This window comes from Manacus candei, unplaced genomic scaffold (assembly GCF_025592945.1).
Source record: "Manacus candei isolate 608988 ecotype Guabito, Panama unplaced genomic scaffold, ASM2559294v1 h1tg000082l, whole genome shotgun sequence".
Lineage (NCBI taxonomy): Eukaryota > Metazoa > Chordata > Aves > Passeriformes > Pipridae > Manacus > Manacus candei.
In genome coordinates, this window is record NW_026138130.1 from 1,699,138 (window position 1) to 1,720,299 (window position 21,162).

Below are 21,162 nucleotides of genomic sequence, written 5' to 3' on the forward strand. Positions count from 1 at the left end.
TATCCACACAGTGTTATATTACAACATAGGTAAAGATCCTTGACATTTTGTGAAAATGAGGAGGTGACCTTGTGATGAATTCAGCATGTAGCACAATTTTAAAATGTCACAAACACTCTCCTATGCAGGGCACTTGTTTCTGTGTTGTGTAACCCTTGTTGTGTTACAATGAATTATATATCACATATATGTACGAGATGCCACAGCCTGGGACACACACCATAGCATGTGCCAAAGCACAGAGGTACAGGAATTTTGTAAATTCAGCTATTCCCAGGAGTGGTGAGGCACAGCTTACTTCACCTGTTCAACAGCTGTTTTTTAAGAACCATTTAAATCAAAGATAATGAATGCACAGCTATAGTAAGCAAGCAGTGACCTGTCACATGTGATATTTACATTTTCCAATCTTATAGGCTCTCTGTTAATTCCAGTTCATCTGCAGCCACAGAAAGAATATTTATACTAAAGAAACTCCTCTAACTTTACATATTTGTACTAAATGGAACTGGAGATTATTTGAGGGCAATGAGATACTTTATGAGGTCTAGCAGTATAGGTAATCAAATTTAGCATTGTACTTACTTAAATAACAATACTAGTCTTTTTAACAATATGCCTATTACGCAGTTAATTGCATCCACTGAATGCAATAAATGTACCTTCAAATCATTCACGTGGTCATTCAAACATCCCTTCTTAGCATCAACTTGCTGTTAATGTAGAATCTTTCTGCAGGTTCACTAGGTAACTTTTGCCATGCAGAGTACATCTCACTATCCTTTCTCACCTGTTTTTTTTCAATTCTGAAGTAACATAATACAATGTCCCATATTTTTTTTAATCAACCTAATGCACTGGGCTATTAATAACAAAAAAAAACCAAAATAAAAATCAAACTCAAAATTCCAGAACTATCTTGCCTTGATGTTTACTTTAAAATTCTCACTATTAAAAACCTTTCTATTTAACTTGAGTGCATTCTTAAATGCTTTGCTGAAGTGGGTCCTTAGGAATCTGTCTAACATGAAGCAGTGTGGGCAAGGCTGACAAGTCAGAATCATTTTGAAGGGGCAAAAAGGAGAGCAAGCCCAGCAGCTTCTGTAATTCTCTGGAAGTATAAACCAGAGTACGATATTGTGGCGAGGTCACAGGGAAAGCATACCAGGTTGATTTATAGTGTCTCTGTGTGAATAATCGTATATGGTCGACTGTATCTGCCATATAGAAGATTGTTCCATAAATTAGCGGTTTTCCTAAAGCAATAAACTTCAGTGAAAGTAATAGAAGGTGATATGTTCTTGGCATCTCTTCATAAGGGGGGGATAACCAAAATAATAACAGTGGACATATTTTACCTATTATAGTATGACAAGGGAATAAGCTGTTGGCTAAATAGCAGATCTCAAGTATAATTGTCTGTGTTTGTAACTGCAGAATGACATCCAGGCAATGGAAGTCAGGTAAGGAAACAAATGTGGGTGGTATAATTCACAGGAAAAAGTACCCAGACTCCAAGGGCAGTATTTTATTGTGTTCTGGGCAATATGTGAAATTACACAGTCTCTGCACTTAAAATGCTTTGGTTTGAGAGATACTACCACTTACAGCAGCATTGCCCTTTTAAACCTTGAACTCTGTCTCTAAATTGCAGATTCAGAAACAAAAAAAATTTTTTCTAACTGCTTTAAAATGCCACATGGAAGTCCTGTATTACTAAATTCAACCCCATCTTATTCAAGAGAAACTGCCACTGACATCTGGGGAAGTTTAGTCTAGATAACAACCGCTGAAAATAGCTTGTTGCTGTTACCCATCTTCTCTGGCATAAAATCCCTCTCATCGAAGCCAAGAGAATTCCAGGTCAGCAGAATTCTATTTCTAAGCAATCATTTTATATCCCTGTGTGAATTTTATTTTGTGTGTTGCCTCTACAGGAATGGGTCCCAGGGGTGATTATGCTCTTGCCATTGCAGTCTTTGTTTATGGTATGTGAGACTGGAAGTTGTAACTCAAGTGATTTCACTAATCTAACTCTATTGCATGATATTGGTGCCTCCTGTAATAACCCTCACTTGCAGTATCTCCTGTAGTATAAAATGTACCTTCAAATAAGAAGTTTAATATTCAGCAAGAGGATCTCATATTGCTTTCACAGAAACCCATTTCTTAAAAAATTTTTCCTTTTCTGAATTACTAACTCTGTTGCAATACCTGTTACTCAGACCTCCCACTCTCTCTAGTTCTTGCATTCAGACTATGTCCAAATCTTAGAGATTATTTAGGAATAATGTCACTGTGATTTATTTTTTTCCTACCCAGCCACAAACAGCCAAGTTTTTATTTCTGCAGGTACCACAACACTGTTCTTCCTTCTCATTACAAATGAAACTTGCTCTTCCCATAGCTCATTAGAAGGCTGCTCCAAAGATTGGTTCCATTGCTTCCAATTTTGCAAAGGGGCACATTTTGCTCCCTTCTCTTCTACCTTTTACTGATGCAGTATTTCTGCACACAAACATATAAGTTGCTGTTATCAAACTTTGTTGGTCAGTGCACTGAGATCGTTCCCTGTTATTGATCCTGACCAGCAATGTCTCTGTCCCTGTGTTCTGATATCAGTGTGCACTCATCTGCTGCCTCTTCCCATAGTGTCCAACTTTTTTCCAGCTGTGACAGCCTTTCTGTTCTGTTTGCATAGCACCTGGCCTCATGGGATCCAGGTCACAGGAAATTACTCCAGTACACCTTATCAACACTATTGCCACTATTTTATGCATTAGTTTAATCAAATTCTCATTTCATTTAGATTTTTTAGTTACTGTATATTAATCAGAAAATAATTTGGTAATTGCTAATGTATTCAAATGAGAATTAAAACTGATATGAGGAATTTTTTAGTCCTAACTAGAATTATCTACAAACACATGTGACAATATTCAAAGGCAGTCACAAGTCAGCTTCTTCCTTCACCCTCTTAGAAATCAGTAAATAAGAGCATGGCAGTCAATTTAGAGGAAAGTATGATATACAAATTTATGCTCAGTATGCGTGCATGTCAAAAAGTAGCTATTCCAATACCTGCACTCTTTAAAAAGGCTGTCTGCAGTATTATGTTACATGCTTGTTTGTCATGTAAAAAAATTCCACTAGGAATTAAATGGAAAACATTAATTTAATTTTCACTTGTGAATAAAAGAGCACCATAGTAAAACATTTCAGACATAGAGAAGTAGTGACATACTAATGTACTGCATTGAATTTAAATGAAAAGTAATTATATCTTTGTGTTTGCCTGAAGCTTATTTTTACTGAGTTAAACACATTTCAAGAGATACAGTGTATCAAATAAAACTTTAATGATAATTAATTTTTAAGAATTTTATAGTAAAGTTGTCTCTGACTTTGGAAAACTAAGTAGAGGGAAATACCTAACAAATACAGGGGAGGAGAGAAGGAACCACTTGTCTGGTTAGGAAGGAACAATGTGCCACTTGCTTTAACTCCAGGAGCCACAGAATTTGGACAGGAATTACTACACACAAACAGGAAGCCTAAAGCCAGGTTAAGGATAGGTTTTCATAAAAAGTTACAGAATTTTTCAGCCTGAATTTCTGCTTATTTTCCATGGTATTCTGGCTGGATTGTGTGGTTGAATAATTTCACTGATTTTATTACAGACAATACTTAGTATTACCTGCTAGAGCACATTGATCCAAAAATGTGAAGATCAAGTCATATATTAATTTTGGTGCTAAAAACTGCATTTGATCTCAGACATTACAGAACTACAATTCCTGAGGAAAATGAATGAAATAATGGAGCTACATCACTGCAAACAGTATCAACATATGAAATAAATTATGTTATAATTTGGGTATTATACAGAGTATAAATGATATCTCATCATTTGTGTATTACCTTGTATTTTGGAATGGTTTTTAAAAGCTCTTTAACTGGAACATCTGTGCCAACTACTCCCAGAAGAATCCCTTTAGACCTCTGAAAAGAACAATAAAATACAGACAAATTATTGAAAAAGTGGAGAACTCAGCCAATCAAGCAGTAATTTAATCAATAATATTGCTCCTTTCTACTTAATCTGCAATTCACATAGAAAAGGCATGCAAGCTTTTGAGAGCAAGTCCTTCAACAGAAAATTTTCACATGCAAAACAGGTTTTCAATTTAAAACTACTGTTAAAAATGTTGCTCTCTTCTTTCCCAATATCTCCTGCCATTTCATAAACAAAAGAGAAAGATGAAGCATTAAGGGGAAAGTACACTTAACTTTCTTTAATAATCTGTTAAATTATTAAAGATAAATAGACATAAACATAATCTAAATAAATTCAGTGTTATATCAGTGCAAAGCTGAAAATTATATAGATTATTTTCTGTAAAAAAGTAATACAGAAGTAAGAAAACCCAAAGGCCTAGTGGCATCTGAGATTTTTCTCTTAGACATAGAGCTTTACCATTTTACTATGGTTTCTAGAGTATAGTTATTTGGATTATTTTTCCACATTTTTATGCTAATAAAGGGATACTAACTGCAGACAAAATAAGAAGAGAAGAAAATTTTTAGAGTTGGCTAAAATCTTATTAAGTCCCTGAAAGCAACTTCATTGCAGTCACGTCATTGTCACATGACAGAAATAGTCTGAATACTTACAGTCTCATTTTGCTTACTAAATACTGGCATGGCAACAGTTGTCATCAACACCAATCCCTGATCATCAGCAAGCTACATTTGAAAAAGAAATACTATCTCTAAGAAATATGGAACAATTACAGACATGTGATTGCATTTTTCAATTACATTTTTTTTTCATTTTAAATGAGACAAAGCAATTCATCTAAACGACACTTACGTAGTTAAACTTGCAGTCAGTGCAGCCCAGCCCAGCCCCGGCCCCATCTGAACTGTACCAGCTCTAACCATCCCACCACCTCCACTGACAGGAAAGATGCCTCATCTTCATTCCTACTGCAGCCTCCCATGAGAGAAGGGGCTGAAATGTGGATTGTGGAAGCAGCATGTGCGGTAGCAAAGCAGCTGGAGGTCTGTTCTACATCTTTCCCAGTGGCAGCTCTGCCAAAATTGCCTCAGGCTGTTTTCTCGAAACCAGAGGTCATGAGTTGCACGAACTTTGTTCGGGTCCAGGCTGAGATCTCCTCAGCCAGCACGGCGGCAGAAAGGATGACAGCCAGTGAGGATCCCGGGAGCATCTTTGCTCCAGCCAGTTTCAGTTCACTGGACAGAGGTGGCATGAAGCATTAGCTGATTCAGCACATCAGGTTTCAAGGTATTTCTTCAATTTAGGGAGAAAAGAGATCTTCTGATCTTGGTTCCACTCAAGAGAAACATGTAGAATGCTTATCATTGGCCACAGGAGAGTGATAGTGCTCAGACTATCTCTCTTCATGCCCTCTGGGCAGACTAAATCTCTGCCCTAAGGCACAGACTAAGTTCATGCCCAGGACAAGCACTCCTGTGTGTGCCTGTACATCTTCACCATCTACATATGAAAGACAACTCAAGCAGGAGGCTGAGAGTCACTGTTAAACTCTTTCTGTTTCTAGGGACAGATGTTTGAAGTTGAAGAGGCTTATCCAACACTTAAAAATATGACACAGTTATAATGTTAAGTGGAGATTTCGTAGAACACAAAGTTTAGCCAAAAGGACACAGTCATAGAGGAGAACTTCCTGAGAAATACTATAGGTGACAGTCATGCCCAACTGCAACTGTGATATTCTCCTACTACTCCTACATCAGTATCACACTTTCTGTTCTCAGGTAGAATTTCTACAGGTAGAATTTCTAATACCTTTTTTTTTTTGCAATTTTTTTGTTTACAAGGTTTTGTTGTAACAAAGCAACAGCTATTAGCTCCCCATATTTTCAGGAAACAAGTAATTTGTAATGATAAAGATAGCTCATGAAGCATATTTCACAATAACAAATCAGACAAATAAAATCTAGAAAATTTCTTGACTTGCAGCTCCCAACCTACTTCAGCAGGATCTCAATTTCCCAAATAAGTATAGTTGTTGAAGCAGGGCATTATTTTATGGTGAGAAGGAATGTTTGCAGACATCAGACAGGAACACAAATGGGGTTGAGTCAAGAAAGTTTACATCCAATAAGGAATCACTAGGGATATGAGATGGAACCAACTTATGATTGTGTTTCCTTTTTCTTTGTTTTGTTTTCCTTGGTAATAAGAAGAGATATTTCCAGCCCCAATATAAAACTTGATCTATTACAGAAGAATAGTAAGTTACTAAGCAAAAAAAAACTCAAAATCAAAAACTTGGCAAAACATTGGGAGTTCAAAGGTTGGACTTGAAACTCAAATGTTGCCAAATTACTGTAAGAATTGACTCTCCTTGGCCAGAGTAGTACAGTCAAGCACACTGACATGATTAGTATGGAGAGAAGCCTTCTGAGGTATCACAGTCAATAGTCCCAAACTCACACACACCAGGGAATGAAAAAGCATTCTGCTGATTATGGGGTGATATTTTGGAGCATTTAGAGATTTTATATGATTGCCCAGGGTTGTTCTTCTCTGACATCATGTATTTGTCAAGTATCAGAACAGTATTATTTTATGAGTCCACTCACTCTCAAGAGATCACTGGAAACAATTTAATGGATAGGATGCAGCCAAGGGACTGTCAGTAGAATTTTAGGGTATTTGAAATTCTTTAAATAGCGAAACCCCCCCACACACACTGGAGTTCCTTGGAAATTCTAAAAGAATAGCTCACTAACTCTCAAAACTAATTGTGGGGGCATGCAAGAGTGATTGCCCTGTAATTATGAGAGATATCTACAAGTACCAACTAGAGTTGGTTGCTGCAATCACTTCTATAGAATTGCAATTGTATAATCCAGCCTGTCTGATTTTTTGTTAGTTTGGCAGATGAACAGGTTGTTGGCCACTACCATAAGTGGAGTCAGCAAATAAGTGGCTGAGTAATGACTCAAATTTGCAGTGTTTTACTGAGTCACCAACTCAAGTTGCAGCATTTGCTTCACAAAAATTGTTAGATAGTGAAGAATTATCTGCTGGGGAGGAGCTTGATTCCCTGGGCAATGACATTTTGGCAGAAATACTTTGAAACAGTAGAATGTTAGCCACTGGGTATTTCTGCTAAGACAATTAATGCTAGAGTCCATTAAAAAAATCCAAAGGAAGTCATGATCTAGGTATTTTGCATTGTTGCTTTTCAAGTCTGACAATTTCTTACATGTAGCAGAGTTCTAACAGTTCATGCAAGTGTATGAAAAATTTAGTGATTCTGAGGAAAAAAACCTCAAACCACTAATATATGCTCTAATCACTGATAAAGTTTCAGCTCATATTAGTTATATTCAGAGCAAACACTGATATCCTCAGGACTGGCTAGGATTTTTATTTTAATCATCATTTAATTAGAAGTTAACACAATGAAAAATGTTAACTATCACAAACAGTAAATAATTATAAAGTCTCTGAATGACTGAATGTTTTTTCTCAAAAAGAAAATGTAAACATTCATTATGATTCCCAAACTTATCATTGGACACCACAAAGTCAAAGTCATAGAAAAGAATTTTGTAAGCTTGGGGAAAAAAAAAGCACTGTAGTCAAACATTTTTTAGAGGAAATATTTTTAAGGATTTTTTTTTTCTACCTCATATTTTCATTTTCCTTCTTTTTTGCCCTTAGTAGAAGCTATTCCCACCTCTTTTACATCATGAGTCAAAGTAGTAGACCTCTTTTGTCAGGTGAGAGAATATTTAAGAAGACATCTGCCACCATTTAAGAAGAACCATCATTACAAGAAAAATACAGGGCAACATTAGCCTCAAAATGCCAATTATTTGACAGTGTTTGACTGGATAATAAACCTACAAAAATTTCAAATTAATTAAATAAGAATTTATGGGAATTCTGATCAGTGAAATATTAAATCTGTGTGGATTCATGCACATGGGAGACTATTGAACTGTACGGCATCTCAGATGTTTCTTATTCCTTCAAGTCTGGAAAGATACCCTCAAATAAACAAAAGTAGTTTAATTATTATTATTCCTATGGCTCTCTAAACCATGGAATTACCATGGTAGAGTAAAAATACATGTACTTCAGTGCTTGAGGGCGGTCAATTTGAAGTTGGAATGAATTATGCTATGGAATATTCATTTCTCAAATGTTCATCTAATAGCACTGCAAAAAAAATAAGTTCTTGTAGCTTGTCCAACTTGCACCAGTATGTTTTGTCTCAGAATTACTACTTTGGATCACATTGGCAAGAGAAAGTAAAACTAGACCCCCAAAGAAAAACACAGATTTCAGCTAGATCCTAGGATTTGGTAAGTTATCACGACATTCATCATCTGAAATGATGAATGAAAGAAACAGCACCAGTGATCTGCCACAGGAAGTTGCTCTATTGAAAAAATGCAGTGGTAACAGTTTTAGGCAGAAAACTGTACAAGGGCCATGGACACTCAATCTGATAAAATGCTGAGCAAACAATAACAAACCTATAAAAAAAAAAATCTCAAGAATGAGGAAAAACGCATTCCCAGGCTAAATGTCTCTTGGGTGTTTAGAGTAAAGAAACAGAACTTACTCTCTGAGAAAGTCACAGACCTGTAATGCCTAGCTGTAATAGTTTCATAATTGGAGAAAAATTCCTTCTGGAAGGAGATTTAACTTCTACATCTTTTAATTCTTCTGCTGTAGAGGGTTACCTTCCCCTCAGACCAACCCCAAACAGATTTCCAGCAACAACAAATAAAGAAGATCCTCTTAGAGTGAGCCCCTTAAAGTTTAGCCTCCCATCCAGCACTAGCATCCATTCCCAGGATAAAGACTAAGGCAGGCTCTGGAATTACTCCAGAAATGCATATACAGGAAAGAATATCCATTTCCTTAGGTGTTTCCTTTACAGAAAGAGGAATTCGAAATGCATCCCTGAAACATTTTCCTTAGGGGTGTATAGTCAAGAAGACTTACAGGAGGTTGTCCAGAGTTTCTGACACAGAGTCAGTAGCATCCATATCCATCACTGCTAATACCTTGTTATTCCTATTTACATATATCATGCAATTATTATAATGAAGCCCATGACCTTTTCTTAGACTCCTGACCTTTGTTTTAAGTCATTATGCAATACTGTCTCACTTTTGTTGACTAAGAAATGGTGGTTTTATATGTGTTAAAAATACACATACCCTAATTTTTACTTACAAATAAAAAAAAATAAAAACAAAAAACCCCCACCGAAGTAAACAATAAACAAATTGGTTTAAATAAAAGGCAGATTTGATGGGGCAATTCTACTTTTTATTGCTGATTTTAGAAGTATAATCACAGAAAGGAAATAAATTTTGAGATCTAAACCTCATATACTTTCTAGTATCATTCAGAGTTTAGACTTTGTGTTTTAGACAACCACAACTTGTGACAGGGTTTCTAAAATTTTTCATCAAATTTCACCAGATGAAACAAATATTCATCCAAGTAAATATGAGATCTGAAGCTTAAAAAAATACTTTTAATTTGGATTTATTATGTCTATGATATATATTAGAAAATCTTAGCAGGACTGTTCTGTAGTGCTAATTTTATGCAGTTTTCATTTCCCAATTTAAACAATGCTTAGCAAAACAAAGTGAGACAATTTTTTATGCAAATTTTTCTCTCGCTTGACATATTCTTCATTTTTGCACTCATATGGGATTGCAATAATTGTAGTGCATTTCCACAGAACAGGGTATCTGTTGCAGCAAACAGTGTCATGTAAAGTCAAATTAATCTCCCACCAATTCTGATTCATGGAAACTATCAAATAACCACAGCAATGCCCAAATTTTCTCATAGAATAATCTCTAGGCCAATAATATTCTTTTGAATTCTAATCTCCCTGGATCTACAGTGTTCCTAGTTGATTTTTCAGCATCTCACAACAGGAGCTCTGTTTAATCAAATCACCAACAGGTTGAAATGCAGAAAAGACCCCATGGCCATTATACCTGGAGGACTTAAAATTAGATCTAATATTCTGAATCAAAGAATTAAGCAGGGTTAAGGGAGGCACCTGAACAACTGTTTGGGGAGGGCTGTGCAACTATAATGACACACATTGGTGTTTTATACAGAGTAAAGGAATAAGGAGTAACTATTATTTTGGCACAGATTTAAATTATGGCCTGAGACAATACAGGAACCTGTGTGGGTGTATTAAGTTAAAGAGTCATTTCCAGGTTTAGCACACAGAAATGAAACGCCAAGAAAAACTCTCATATTGCAAAATAGTTACTAAGAGTTCATAAACTGCTGACTCAAAAACGTTATGAAAAGTCAGCTTGCTTGTTGAGGAATGTTAGAGAGAAGTTTGGAAACTAAATTTAAGATTGTAATTAACACGTAAGTGAAAATTTTAACATGGTTTTCTGAATGGATCACTATATACAGTATGAAACTGAGAGACAACAGCATCTCATCAGCAGGAAACAGATCCAAAGGAATGCTAAATCAAACTGTTTATGATTATTTTGTACTTCATTAGGTTCAACTACTATCATTTTATAAAAATGCTAAAATCACTAGTCATGCACTTCAACGAAATAGCAGCTTTGCAAATTTTCTATTTTCTATTCCCAGTGACAGTTAATTCAACTCTTCAAAGTATAAGGTAAACGATGCAGGAAATGATAAATGATGCTCCCAAATAGCTGAGAGATGATAGCATCAAGATAAAAGGAGGGCACAGCACTACTTACAGAAGTTAAGGGATAACACAGAAGGAGAGAAGAAAGCTGTCAGGAACTTTTTGGCAACAAATATCATCAAAACATTTTTATATGGAGGAAATATGATTTCATTCATGAGAGAATAATTTTAAAAAAATCCTAAATGTTCCTAAACACCACCACTTGTTTCTGATTTGTGTGCCTAATTTATTCACTTCTACCTCTTCACTCAAGCAAAGTAGAACAAAACATCACAGCAGGAGTAGAGCAACAGCTTTTGACTCCTGCTGTGTTTGCTCAAGAAAGCAAGTAAAGCTTTCCTACTAGGAAACAAAACACCTCTTTTAACTATTAAGGAAGAATAGCTTTTCCTCTTTGATGAATACAAAAAGCTGTTTTTCCTAAGCATTTCAAAGATAAAGGTCATTTTGGAAACCAAATCTGAAAATTGATACATTTGAGTTATTAGTTTATTTTACTGCTATTTTCACAGCCCTGTGGGATGGCTACCTAAAAACATGCAGAAAAGCAACATAGAGGACAAGTAAAATTCAAATGAATTTGTTTCATTTGTCTGGTAGTGGTTCTTTCTTTCAGATACATTAGCTCTTCCTAGATATATTTTGTCCTGAGAGCTGCATAACCACAGTAAATCAGCATCTCTATTGCCTGAAATTATGGTGAGGGTTTTTTTGTTGGCTTTCATTTTGGTTCTGTATTATTTCTTATTTTAAGTGTAGGATATATCACAAAGATCTTTTCAAGACAAATATCATGGTACAAGAGACATATCCACCTCAAACTCCTCATTCTGAATTTGCAACGGTTTGACTTGGAGCAGAGAGCATAACGGTCACAGTTTTAATTGTTATTTAACTGCTGGTTGAGAACCTACAGGTCTTCAAAATCAATAGCTAATCACCACAGAACATTGACTAAACACTGAAAAGACTGTAGCCAAAGTCTTTCACACATAAGACATAACACATTTCATCAAGATGATGAACTATTTATAATGGATATAAAATAGTAAAGGTAAACTTGAAATGCCACATTTTTCTTTCAGATCACTCAAAGATTAAAGTGAACATGTTTAGAGAGACATGACTGTTTGAAATGTTTATAGAGAAAACATTTGCAGGATGATACATAGATTCCAACAAAAATACAGTACAAGTTCAGACACCATATGGCAAAACATGTACACCAGTGACTAAGTCATTCATAAAGGCATGCATCAGCTGTGCTGCTTCCCTTCACCTTGCAGAGAGCAAGAGATTCTCTAATTTTGTTCATAAGCTGTCAGGCCATGCTTATAAAAAGGAATATTTCTTGCCTGAAGTTATCAAAAGCCCTTGGGAATTACATGTGTCTGTCCTCCCTCCTCATCCCATTCCTTCCTTCCCACCCCTTTCCTCTTTTTCTGCACTAAAGCAGTCCACAGTCAGTTAGAACAATTCACCAGTTTTGAAGGCATGTACACAATATGTGGTTTTAGCTCTGCATTAGTTTGCTCAAGGAATAAGTACTCCAAATTCCAGCATTTTTTACCTTCTATGAAAACTGTGTGCTTTCTCACTACCCTTGAACTTTAGTAATTTGTACCAAAATATTATTTAATAGCTCAGAATTGTGGACAGCAAAATAGATAATACAGTACTACATGACACAATCTGGTAAACAGCCTGACTGGTTGTATCATTCTGAACCAGCACATTATAGCCTCACTCTCTCTTCTTTCTGCAAACTTAAGAGAAGCATTTGGCACAAACATTTAGACAAGCAGGTGAATATGAGAAAGCCAAAGTTAGCCAGTCTAGCAACTCTTTGAGTCCTTCTACTTTTCCTGGAAGTTGTAAACAAAATATTTCTTTAAACCATCTATTTCCAGAAGAAAAAAAAAAAAAAAGCAACATTTTTTGGTACCATGTTCTGCAACTATCAAAACAAGAACAAACTACAGACACAGCCCAGTGTCACAAAACAGCATATTAGCTGCAGATTTGTAATAGAATTTTCTGAGCTCCATGAACAAGAAAATTTCGAATATACATAGCATCATAAAAATAAAAGCTCCCATATCATATTTCTTGCTTTTTAAACTAAAAAGTTAGTTAATGATGAGTTAAGTTCTGATTTCCATGGAGGCCCTCACCATTCTTTGAAAGCTATTCACTGAAGATCATTTCACCTATAGCTTTCATTAACTACTGAACTTTTGTCATAATTTATCAACGATGTTTATCTGATTAATTGCTGTGTCTCCTTATTAAAGGTACGTTACCAAGAACAATAAGAATGATTTGGACAAGTAAGTATTGCAATTTCCCAGCATATTCCATTCCTTTTTTCATTTTAATATTTTTTACCAACACCACAAAACATCATCTACATTTTCTAGCTTCTGGAAGCTTTAATTATATTTGTGAAATATATAAGGATGATGCAACAGGCATCAAGCAATCCTTCAACTTTGCCACAATCACTGTGCTATCATGATGTGCAGTGGTGGCTCTGCTATCATACCATATCGATGCAGAAGTGGTTGAAAGGCAAGAGCACGAAAACTATGCAACCTATTAGAGAAGTCAAATGTTGAATGTGTTCAGAGGTGTGCTGATAGATACAGTGGGGATCAGTGAAAGGGTACCAGCTATACCACGGGTTCTGAGGAGACAAAATGATCCAGAGATGTTTCACATGGAGTAATGGGGTGGGTTTATATTTTGTAATCCTTACTATTATTTCAAATTGTTGATAAAATAGCCTCCCTGTTGTTTCAAAGTTGTAGGCTACTAGATGCCTATCATGTTAAAATAGCTCATATATTTGAGGAGCTGCTCTCAGTAGGTTCCTCAGCTGGGCTGGATGGGAGCTCCCTTCCTGCAGCCCAGTCCAGAGCCCCTCACAGTGAACTGTTTCACTGATCACTGCTGTACCACACTCACACCACCATGGCAACATGAAGGACTGGTGACTCCTTTGAATGACTAAGATTGGATTAAAATATTTTACCTTTTGAGCCTGAGGGAGCTGGAAAACAACAAAACAGAACAAGCAATCATTATATACTAAATTAATTTGAACAGCTACTTTAGCTGTTGTATTAATAAAATCATAAGCATAATACAAAACAAAGTATAGAGGAAAGAAACTAGAGGAATCAGGTTTACACTGTCAATTGATTTAACTTATTGAGGGCTTTTTAATTGAGTTTATGAGTTGACAGCTTCTCTACTAGGTATCACAAAAGCACCATGCAATTTGTTAAATATCACAACACTAAGAGAGGGACTATTTTCTCATCAGATATGGTATCACACATGAACTGCGAAGTAGTTCCATCTTCCTGCACACAAATATAATTCAATATAAAGACAGCTTTAGTTTTAAATGACATGGACATCAAGAGCAGATTATCATATTAAAGTAGAAGGCTATATTCTCCATAACAGAGGAAAGAAAAACAAAATGGTAAGAAAAAGTTAGTAACTGCTTATGTAAACATGTTATAATATATGCATAATATACAATACATTATGCATAGAACAATACATTTCTGTGCTGTAAAGACAAGTATGATTATATGTCCATATATGCAAATAAAAGATAAGTGTTTATGCATATATGCATATTTATATCACACAGATGTTCTTAGACAAGATTGTTCTTAGACAAGGTTGCTCTTAGACAACCCTGACTGTATGCACAGTATTTACTGTAAGCAACAACTCACGTAGAAAGGCAGGGAGAGCAGGCAGGAGACTCCATTACACATAAAATACCTTGGTTATCAAGAGTTGAAGGATGGGTTCTGTTTTCACTTTAGAAAAAAGAAAACCCATTGCAGGGGAGGAAGTCAGAAAACCAAAGTATTATAGGCCCAATACAGTTTTCCCTTTTTCTGAATTCTTCTCTTCCTACTTCATACTTGTAGAGAAATGCACCATATACAGTAACTTAGCCTTGTGCTAAATCCACCTTCTCAGAAAATTTGTTTTTCTCATACAAATTGTTCTTTACAAGCATCAGCTGAACACAGAAACAGGCAGGTGAATCGATGCCAAATGCAAAAAAGACCTTCAAGATCTCTAGTGAGCTTCTGACTGACCTTTTGTCCTTGCTCTGAATTAAACAGAGAAAAAAACCAACTTCCACGGGGTCCTCTGCTAAAAGCAGATATCCACATCAGACTACATCACAAAAGGGAACTGTCACATGATCTCTAATCCACAAACACTGGGAGCAACCAGCCACAATTTCTCTGTTTTCACAATATAAAATGTAACATAATTTATGGCAGGGACAATTGCTGCAAGTAAAATTCTGTCATCCCAAAACTTCAGCAATCCAATAGTAAAATACAAAACCATGATCACATTAAAGTATAACCTCTATGTGTTTCTTTAAAAGCCCGGGGTTTTTAATAATTGATGACATTGAACCATATACGAGGGTTGCTGCAGAAAGTACAGATATCTCTGAACTGTAAACACTTGATCTAAATCCGGTATAACAGGTTAGAGCACTTTAAAGCCTTTCTTTAAAGTTTAACTACTTATTAGTTTTTTACTTGGTTAACTACTTCAACTCTGAGAAGTGGAAGTTTCTTCTTTTTTACATTCAGACAAAAGAAGATTGTTGCAACATGATTTATTTTAATTTGCTATTATAGCAATGAAACCAGTTTGCTCTATAACACTTTTTTGTGGGGGTTTTGGTTTTGTGGGGTTTTTTTTGTTAATGCCATCTTCTTCTTAAATACATGGAAAAATTACAAGCATCTTTTCATTGGCATCTGAGATAAAGACAGGTGCAGTGAAGAATGATGTCCAAACCCCCAAATTGGGAATAAATCCTGAAGAACTCCATGGTTTCCCCAAGCCCACTAGACATATCAAACTCACATGTTTTCATAAGGAGCTAATTTGTATGCCATCTTCCACCAAAGACTATGTCAAGTGCAGTCAAGGCAGCCAATGCAGCACATATAATGTTAGGTACAGAAGTATCATTGCAAAAATTCTTATTTGAAGATAACATTCAAACTAAATTGGAAAGTTGATGGTCCCAGACAGGGGAGAGAGGTTCAAAGAAAGGGGTGTAGGGGCTTTGTGGTGTGTGAACAAAAGAATTAAAAACCTGAACAAACAAAAAAAGCCAAAACACAAATGCATGCACACACACAAGGCTCTATTGGGACCTCAAGTTTATGTTAAATTCTTATGCAAATATTAATTACTCTTCGATGTAATTTTTACTACTTCCTTTCAGAACTTGACTTTACTCCTATTTAAGCACATCCCTTCAGATAAATACAATTTGGTCAAGTTTGGCCATGTGAGGGAGTTACAGTCAGATGGAATGCAAGTGAGGATTTCCTATTAATAATTACCACAAACACTAGATGCTACACACTTTTGCATATGAAAACATCCCTATTGCTTTTACTCAGATTATGTTCAAGAGCACATTGATAAGCATTTACAAATTAGAGATCTGTATTATCTATTGCTGAATTTATATAACCTCTTATAAAATCAAGAATACTTCCTTGTTCTGAAATATTAGTAGTCACAACCTTGATTAAGAATAATAAGGCCAGCACACAAGATCTACATTCCATCATGCTTTTTCCTGGGCTTGAAACTTTTCACCTAAGCTTCAAAATCCAGGTTCACTGTCTTTTCCTTAAAAAAAAAAAAAAAAAAAAAAATCTGTCTTTGTTCAAGTGAGATAAATCTTCATTCTACTGCTGATTTGAAACTTGGCTGTTGCAAGATCCTATATGTCAGCAATTCACTTTAATAATTGCTACAAATTCCTTTGAAATAAACTGTGGAGGTTTGTCTGACATTACCCCTTCTGGGAGGCCATAGGAAACAAATAATTTTCCTAACAATAATAGTAATAGTCCTCTGGTCTGACCCTTTATTGGATAGTCTAAAAACTGCCTGTCTCTGTGTAAAACCCAGTGGGTACCTCTGATTCCTGTGGTTTGCTTTACACACTGCTAAGAGGCAGTTTTGCAATAAACTGTGTGATCTTTCCCTGGCCCTGAAGCACTGCAGGTCTTTCTATTCTACTTATACCCATGATAAATTCTGCCCTTTCAGTGGTTTTATTCAGCTCCAACCATACCAAAGTACCTCCTGTTCCTATTTGTTTTCTAGTAGTGTCTCTTCCTCCCTCTGGTGACTGTCTCTGAGGAATACACATGATGGGGCAGAGATGCAGGGAGGAAGCCTGGCCATTTGCTGTCTCACATTTTCCTATTCTCTTTTGGATTTTAAAACATTACTCCTCAGAAACTGCAAGCCCCCTGAGGTTCACAATATGCCTGATGCCAGTAAGACATGTTGAGAATTCCACTTCCAAATTCAGGTCAACTTGGGGTCCTGTCACACAATGTAACACAGAATAAACAACTGCAGGAGGTTTTTCAATACCATCGTTGCACACAGTGTCATGCTGTCCACATTTGCAAATAATCTAGTATTGTTTCCAGCTCTTCATGGAAATGTGTTTGGTATTATCAGAAAAAGAACAATCACAGTCACTTCTAACATGGTAAAACAACCCTAGACAGGCAAAGGGATCCAACAGCAAGGATTTTGCACTATTGTTTGGATCAGATACTGTGAGGCCAATATGAGTGCAGCACACAAGACCACAGAGAGATCTGAAATACTGTCTTTAGAAGCAGGAGGAGTATGTTATAGGACCAGGAGTTCTGATAAATGTCTCGTAAAAGTCTGTCTCCTTTCATCCTTAACAAAATAAGTTCATCAAGACTGATTTTGTGTTTTAGTGATAATTCCAAAAGAAAAAGCCATACACTTTTAAAATCTTTTATAGCTGTTTCAACAATTTGTTCAAAACACTATGTATGTCATAGATTTTCAACCATGTCTAAAAGTCTTAAAGGAAAACATATTAGATTTATAGAGCTACTCTTCTGTTGGATCAGAATTCGACCTTATGTTTTTTTGAAGAATAGCAAAACCCAAATCTTTTGCAAGACTAAACTACACTCAACAGTTTCTTATATCAGAAAATTGTCTTCTATTACTAAAGAAATAAAAATAGCATATATCATCTTGAAATTAACTTTCCCCTTTCTATTTTTCCAATAATTGCACAAAGTTATCACTATAAAAAAATATATTATTGCAATGTACTTATGTTAAAGCATTGAAAAATAAAAAAGTAACTCTTATCTTACATTCACTGACCTAGTTTCAACAGACCTATTCTCCTGCCAAGCTTTTAAATGTCACCAGTCACAGAAAAATGCTGACAGCCCTATGGACTTGATTGTTTCACAATCAGATACGATAAAAATCAATAGGAATTAACTACAAACATGTCAGTAAATAATCAACAAGTCTGAATATGGTTTTGATAGTACAGCCATTTCTGTAAATACTTCCGGAGCTGCACTAAATTTAACCTCAAGTCATCGCTACATTTACGATGTTTGCAATGTTCAGACTCATCCTGTTCATGTCACATATTGACTCCGAATTTGGCACTGGATGTATGGGTTAGAACTTTTACTTTTTAAAAATACACTTTCAGGATATGAAGTGCTGTGGCAAATGCAGAAATGCAAAGCACTTCATACATTACCAGGTAGGTTTTCCCAGCTCTTCCCATAAAAGGCAAAAAAACTTGGGAGAGAATAGAAAGAATATTCACACTCTTAGTTTTTAACAGTAAATGTAAACTTTCTGCTTTAAAATTTGCTTGCTTAAGATACAGCTTAAGATACAGCTTAAGATACAGTTGCTATAAGATACAGCATTTAAATATTATGATTTTGGTGATTTTTCTTTTACAATCTATGCACTTATTCCCCCCTTTCTAGAACCATATACTACAGGCATCACAGATGATTACATGCACACACAGATGAAGAAATAAAATTCAGCCTCCTACTGGGACATTCCTGATGTTAAGGTTTCAGTATAAATATTAAAAGTATGACATTAACCTGCACCTCACTGGGCTGACATCTCTAAGGAAAATGCACTTGAATTTTCAAGGGATTTAACAGCAAATCCTTCTTTGTTCACGTCATTGTTTTACTGAGCTATCACATATTTTTCAGAAACTACAGCATTTTAGTCAAGGATAGACTGTGCACTGCATGCAAAGTACGCCCATCAGAGGAAATCTAAATGTTGCTATGGAGAAGAGAGTCATAAAATATAAATGAAAACTACAATTCTGGTTCTGTCTTTAAAAAGGATTCCTAAAAATGACAGAGAAGAAAGAAGTTAGCTCTTGTGAAATATGAAAACACAAGAGGTGCAAAGGTATCAGGTTGAGCATACTAACGAATTACATGTACTTAACATCTTTTTAACAAAATGGCTCCACCTTTTGAACATTTTACACATTTTCTAAAATAAATTAACTGCTTAATAATATAAATGACTAAAGAATTTCTAATACACTGTCTAACAATCTTGTTTTTAAAATGAGAAACATCAAGACAAAAAAAAAATCTAAATGTGCTCAACTTTTCAAACAGTCAACTAAGTCATATCTGTCTGCATCTGCTCTCTGACTTTGTGTAGAAACTTTCAACATACTTGTGGACATTACATTTTGTGAGATGTAAAACAGTATCAAATTATATGGTGAGGCTCTTTCTCCTTAATACTTTTGTACCACCTCTAGAGGACAGATAGTGGCATTTTAATTATTACTAATGCTAATTATTTCTAAATGAGATGTTTAGAAAGGCTGTTAGAAGGACGATAGATAATAGCATGAGAATCCTTCCCAGAGAAATAGTTCTACTAAATGAAAAATAACTGCTTTGGAGTAAAAAAAGAGCTGGAAAGAAAAAAAAAAAATCACACTTGTATTTCAGTGAAAAAAACCTAAGCAAGCCCTTTATACTGTAAAGATTTTTTCTGAGTTACCAGGAGAGGAAAGGAGGGAAGAAAAGGAAGGAAAAAAGAATCAACCTCAGAAGATAAGTGCATATACACATATTTGTTTATTCATCTCTTCTCACATAAATGCCCTTTCACATTTGGAAAAAGAGTAAGTTCTTTGACTGTCCTTCTAGGAAAAGAAAAATCATTTCTTAATCATAAATACTCTTAGGATCTAAACACACATCCTCTTTCTCCCACAATACAATCCATACTGGCCTCAAAGCCAAACCAAACAAGATCCTCATGCAGTACCTATTAGATCAATGAGAATCCTGCAATGAGTTTAGTGGGGTTTTGATCTTGCATTATATTAAATCTTGCTCTACATATCAATGTGAGACCAACATCTAAAGACAACCCCTTTCTGAGGATAGATGAAAGTGCATTTGATCTAATGAACGTGTAAAGCAAGCCAGAATGTCTTCTAAAAATTAGATTTATTAACTGTGTTTGTGATTTCTAGCATTACTGTGATTGTATTGAATGGAACTGTACTTTTAAAACAGTTTTAATCATCCAACATGGTCTAAAATGGGAACTGCTGTAAGAGCATGTATAGTTGAATTATCCCAAACTACCCTTTTCTCCCATCTTTTTTTCACAGAGTGCCATTTTTATTGTGCATCCAGAGTGCTGCTCTGCCAGAAGCACCAGGGGGGGTATCAAGGCTCCTCTTCCATTCCCTTATTCTCTGTCCCTCTCCCTTACTGTCACAAACTATCTGTGCATTTTAGGGGTACAACTTAGAAACCCCAGAGTCATTTCTCCCTTGCTGTAGCTCACAACCTCGCGGGAGTGAAGGAATCAACCACGACGAAAGGTTTTTACGACCTGAAAATTTGTGTTAGGCACAATACAACCAGGAATTCAGTGTAACCTTGTGGATCTTGCTTTTAATATGGAAGAAGAATCCTTTGCTGCCATTTACTCTGTGACATGTAAACAGCACCATTTAAGATCAGAGCAGTTTGGACTGTGACAACAGAACATGAAACGAAGAAACAGACAGTAAGTTACTTGATGTCCAGCAGTTCCCTGGAGAAGCAAACATTTTCTCATTTGCAGGGGACACTATTTACAGGTCTGAAGGAAAAAATGACCCATAATAAAGTTTATATATAATTTTGTATCAAGGATATAGGGTTAATAATAAAAATATTCATAAAAAACCCCTGCCCTGACATCAGTGGGCTGGTAGAACTTATTTACAATATTTAATTCCATATGAATTTGCTTTCCATTATTTTCATTTAAGCTTCTTTTTATGTCAGTTATTGATCTTTTTACTTTATGATGAAATCAATGAACTTCTATTTGAAAAGAGAAAGCTTTGGCTAATACCAGGACAAAGTAAGGCACCTGCAAAACTACTGTGAAATGTTTAAAACTTAAACAAAGGGGGAAGATAGGAAATAATTAATTGACTTCAGATGACTGAAGTTCAATATAC

At 35.6% G+C, this 21,162-nt stretch overlaps 1 protein-coding gene across 9 annotated transcripts in view; it reads right to left on the minus strand.

The window, feature by feature from the left end:
* Positions 1-21,162, minus strand: part of CACNA2D3 (calcium voltage-gated channel auxiliary subunit alpha2delta 3) — a 482,761-nt gene that overhangs the window by 103,205 nt on the left and 358,394 nt on the right. For 8 of the 9 annotated variants that reach the window (XR_007908333.1, XM_051811537.1, XM_051811536.1 and 5 more), the window contains 3 exons: positions 13,774-13,791; positions 4,675-4,746; positions 3,922-4,002 (listed from right to left, as the gene is read on the minus strand). Coding sequence is in view for 8 of the 9 variants with exons in the window: in XM_051811537.1 (XP_051667497.1) it covers positions 3,922-4,002; positions 4,675-4,746; positions 13,774-13,791 (171 nt within the window). In the remaining variant the exon portion in view is untranslated. The remainder of the gene's footprint in view (positions 1-3,921; positions 4,003-4,674; positions 4,747-13,773; positions 13,792-21,162) is intronic. The other variant, XM_051811534.1, reaches the window with a different exon arrangement.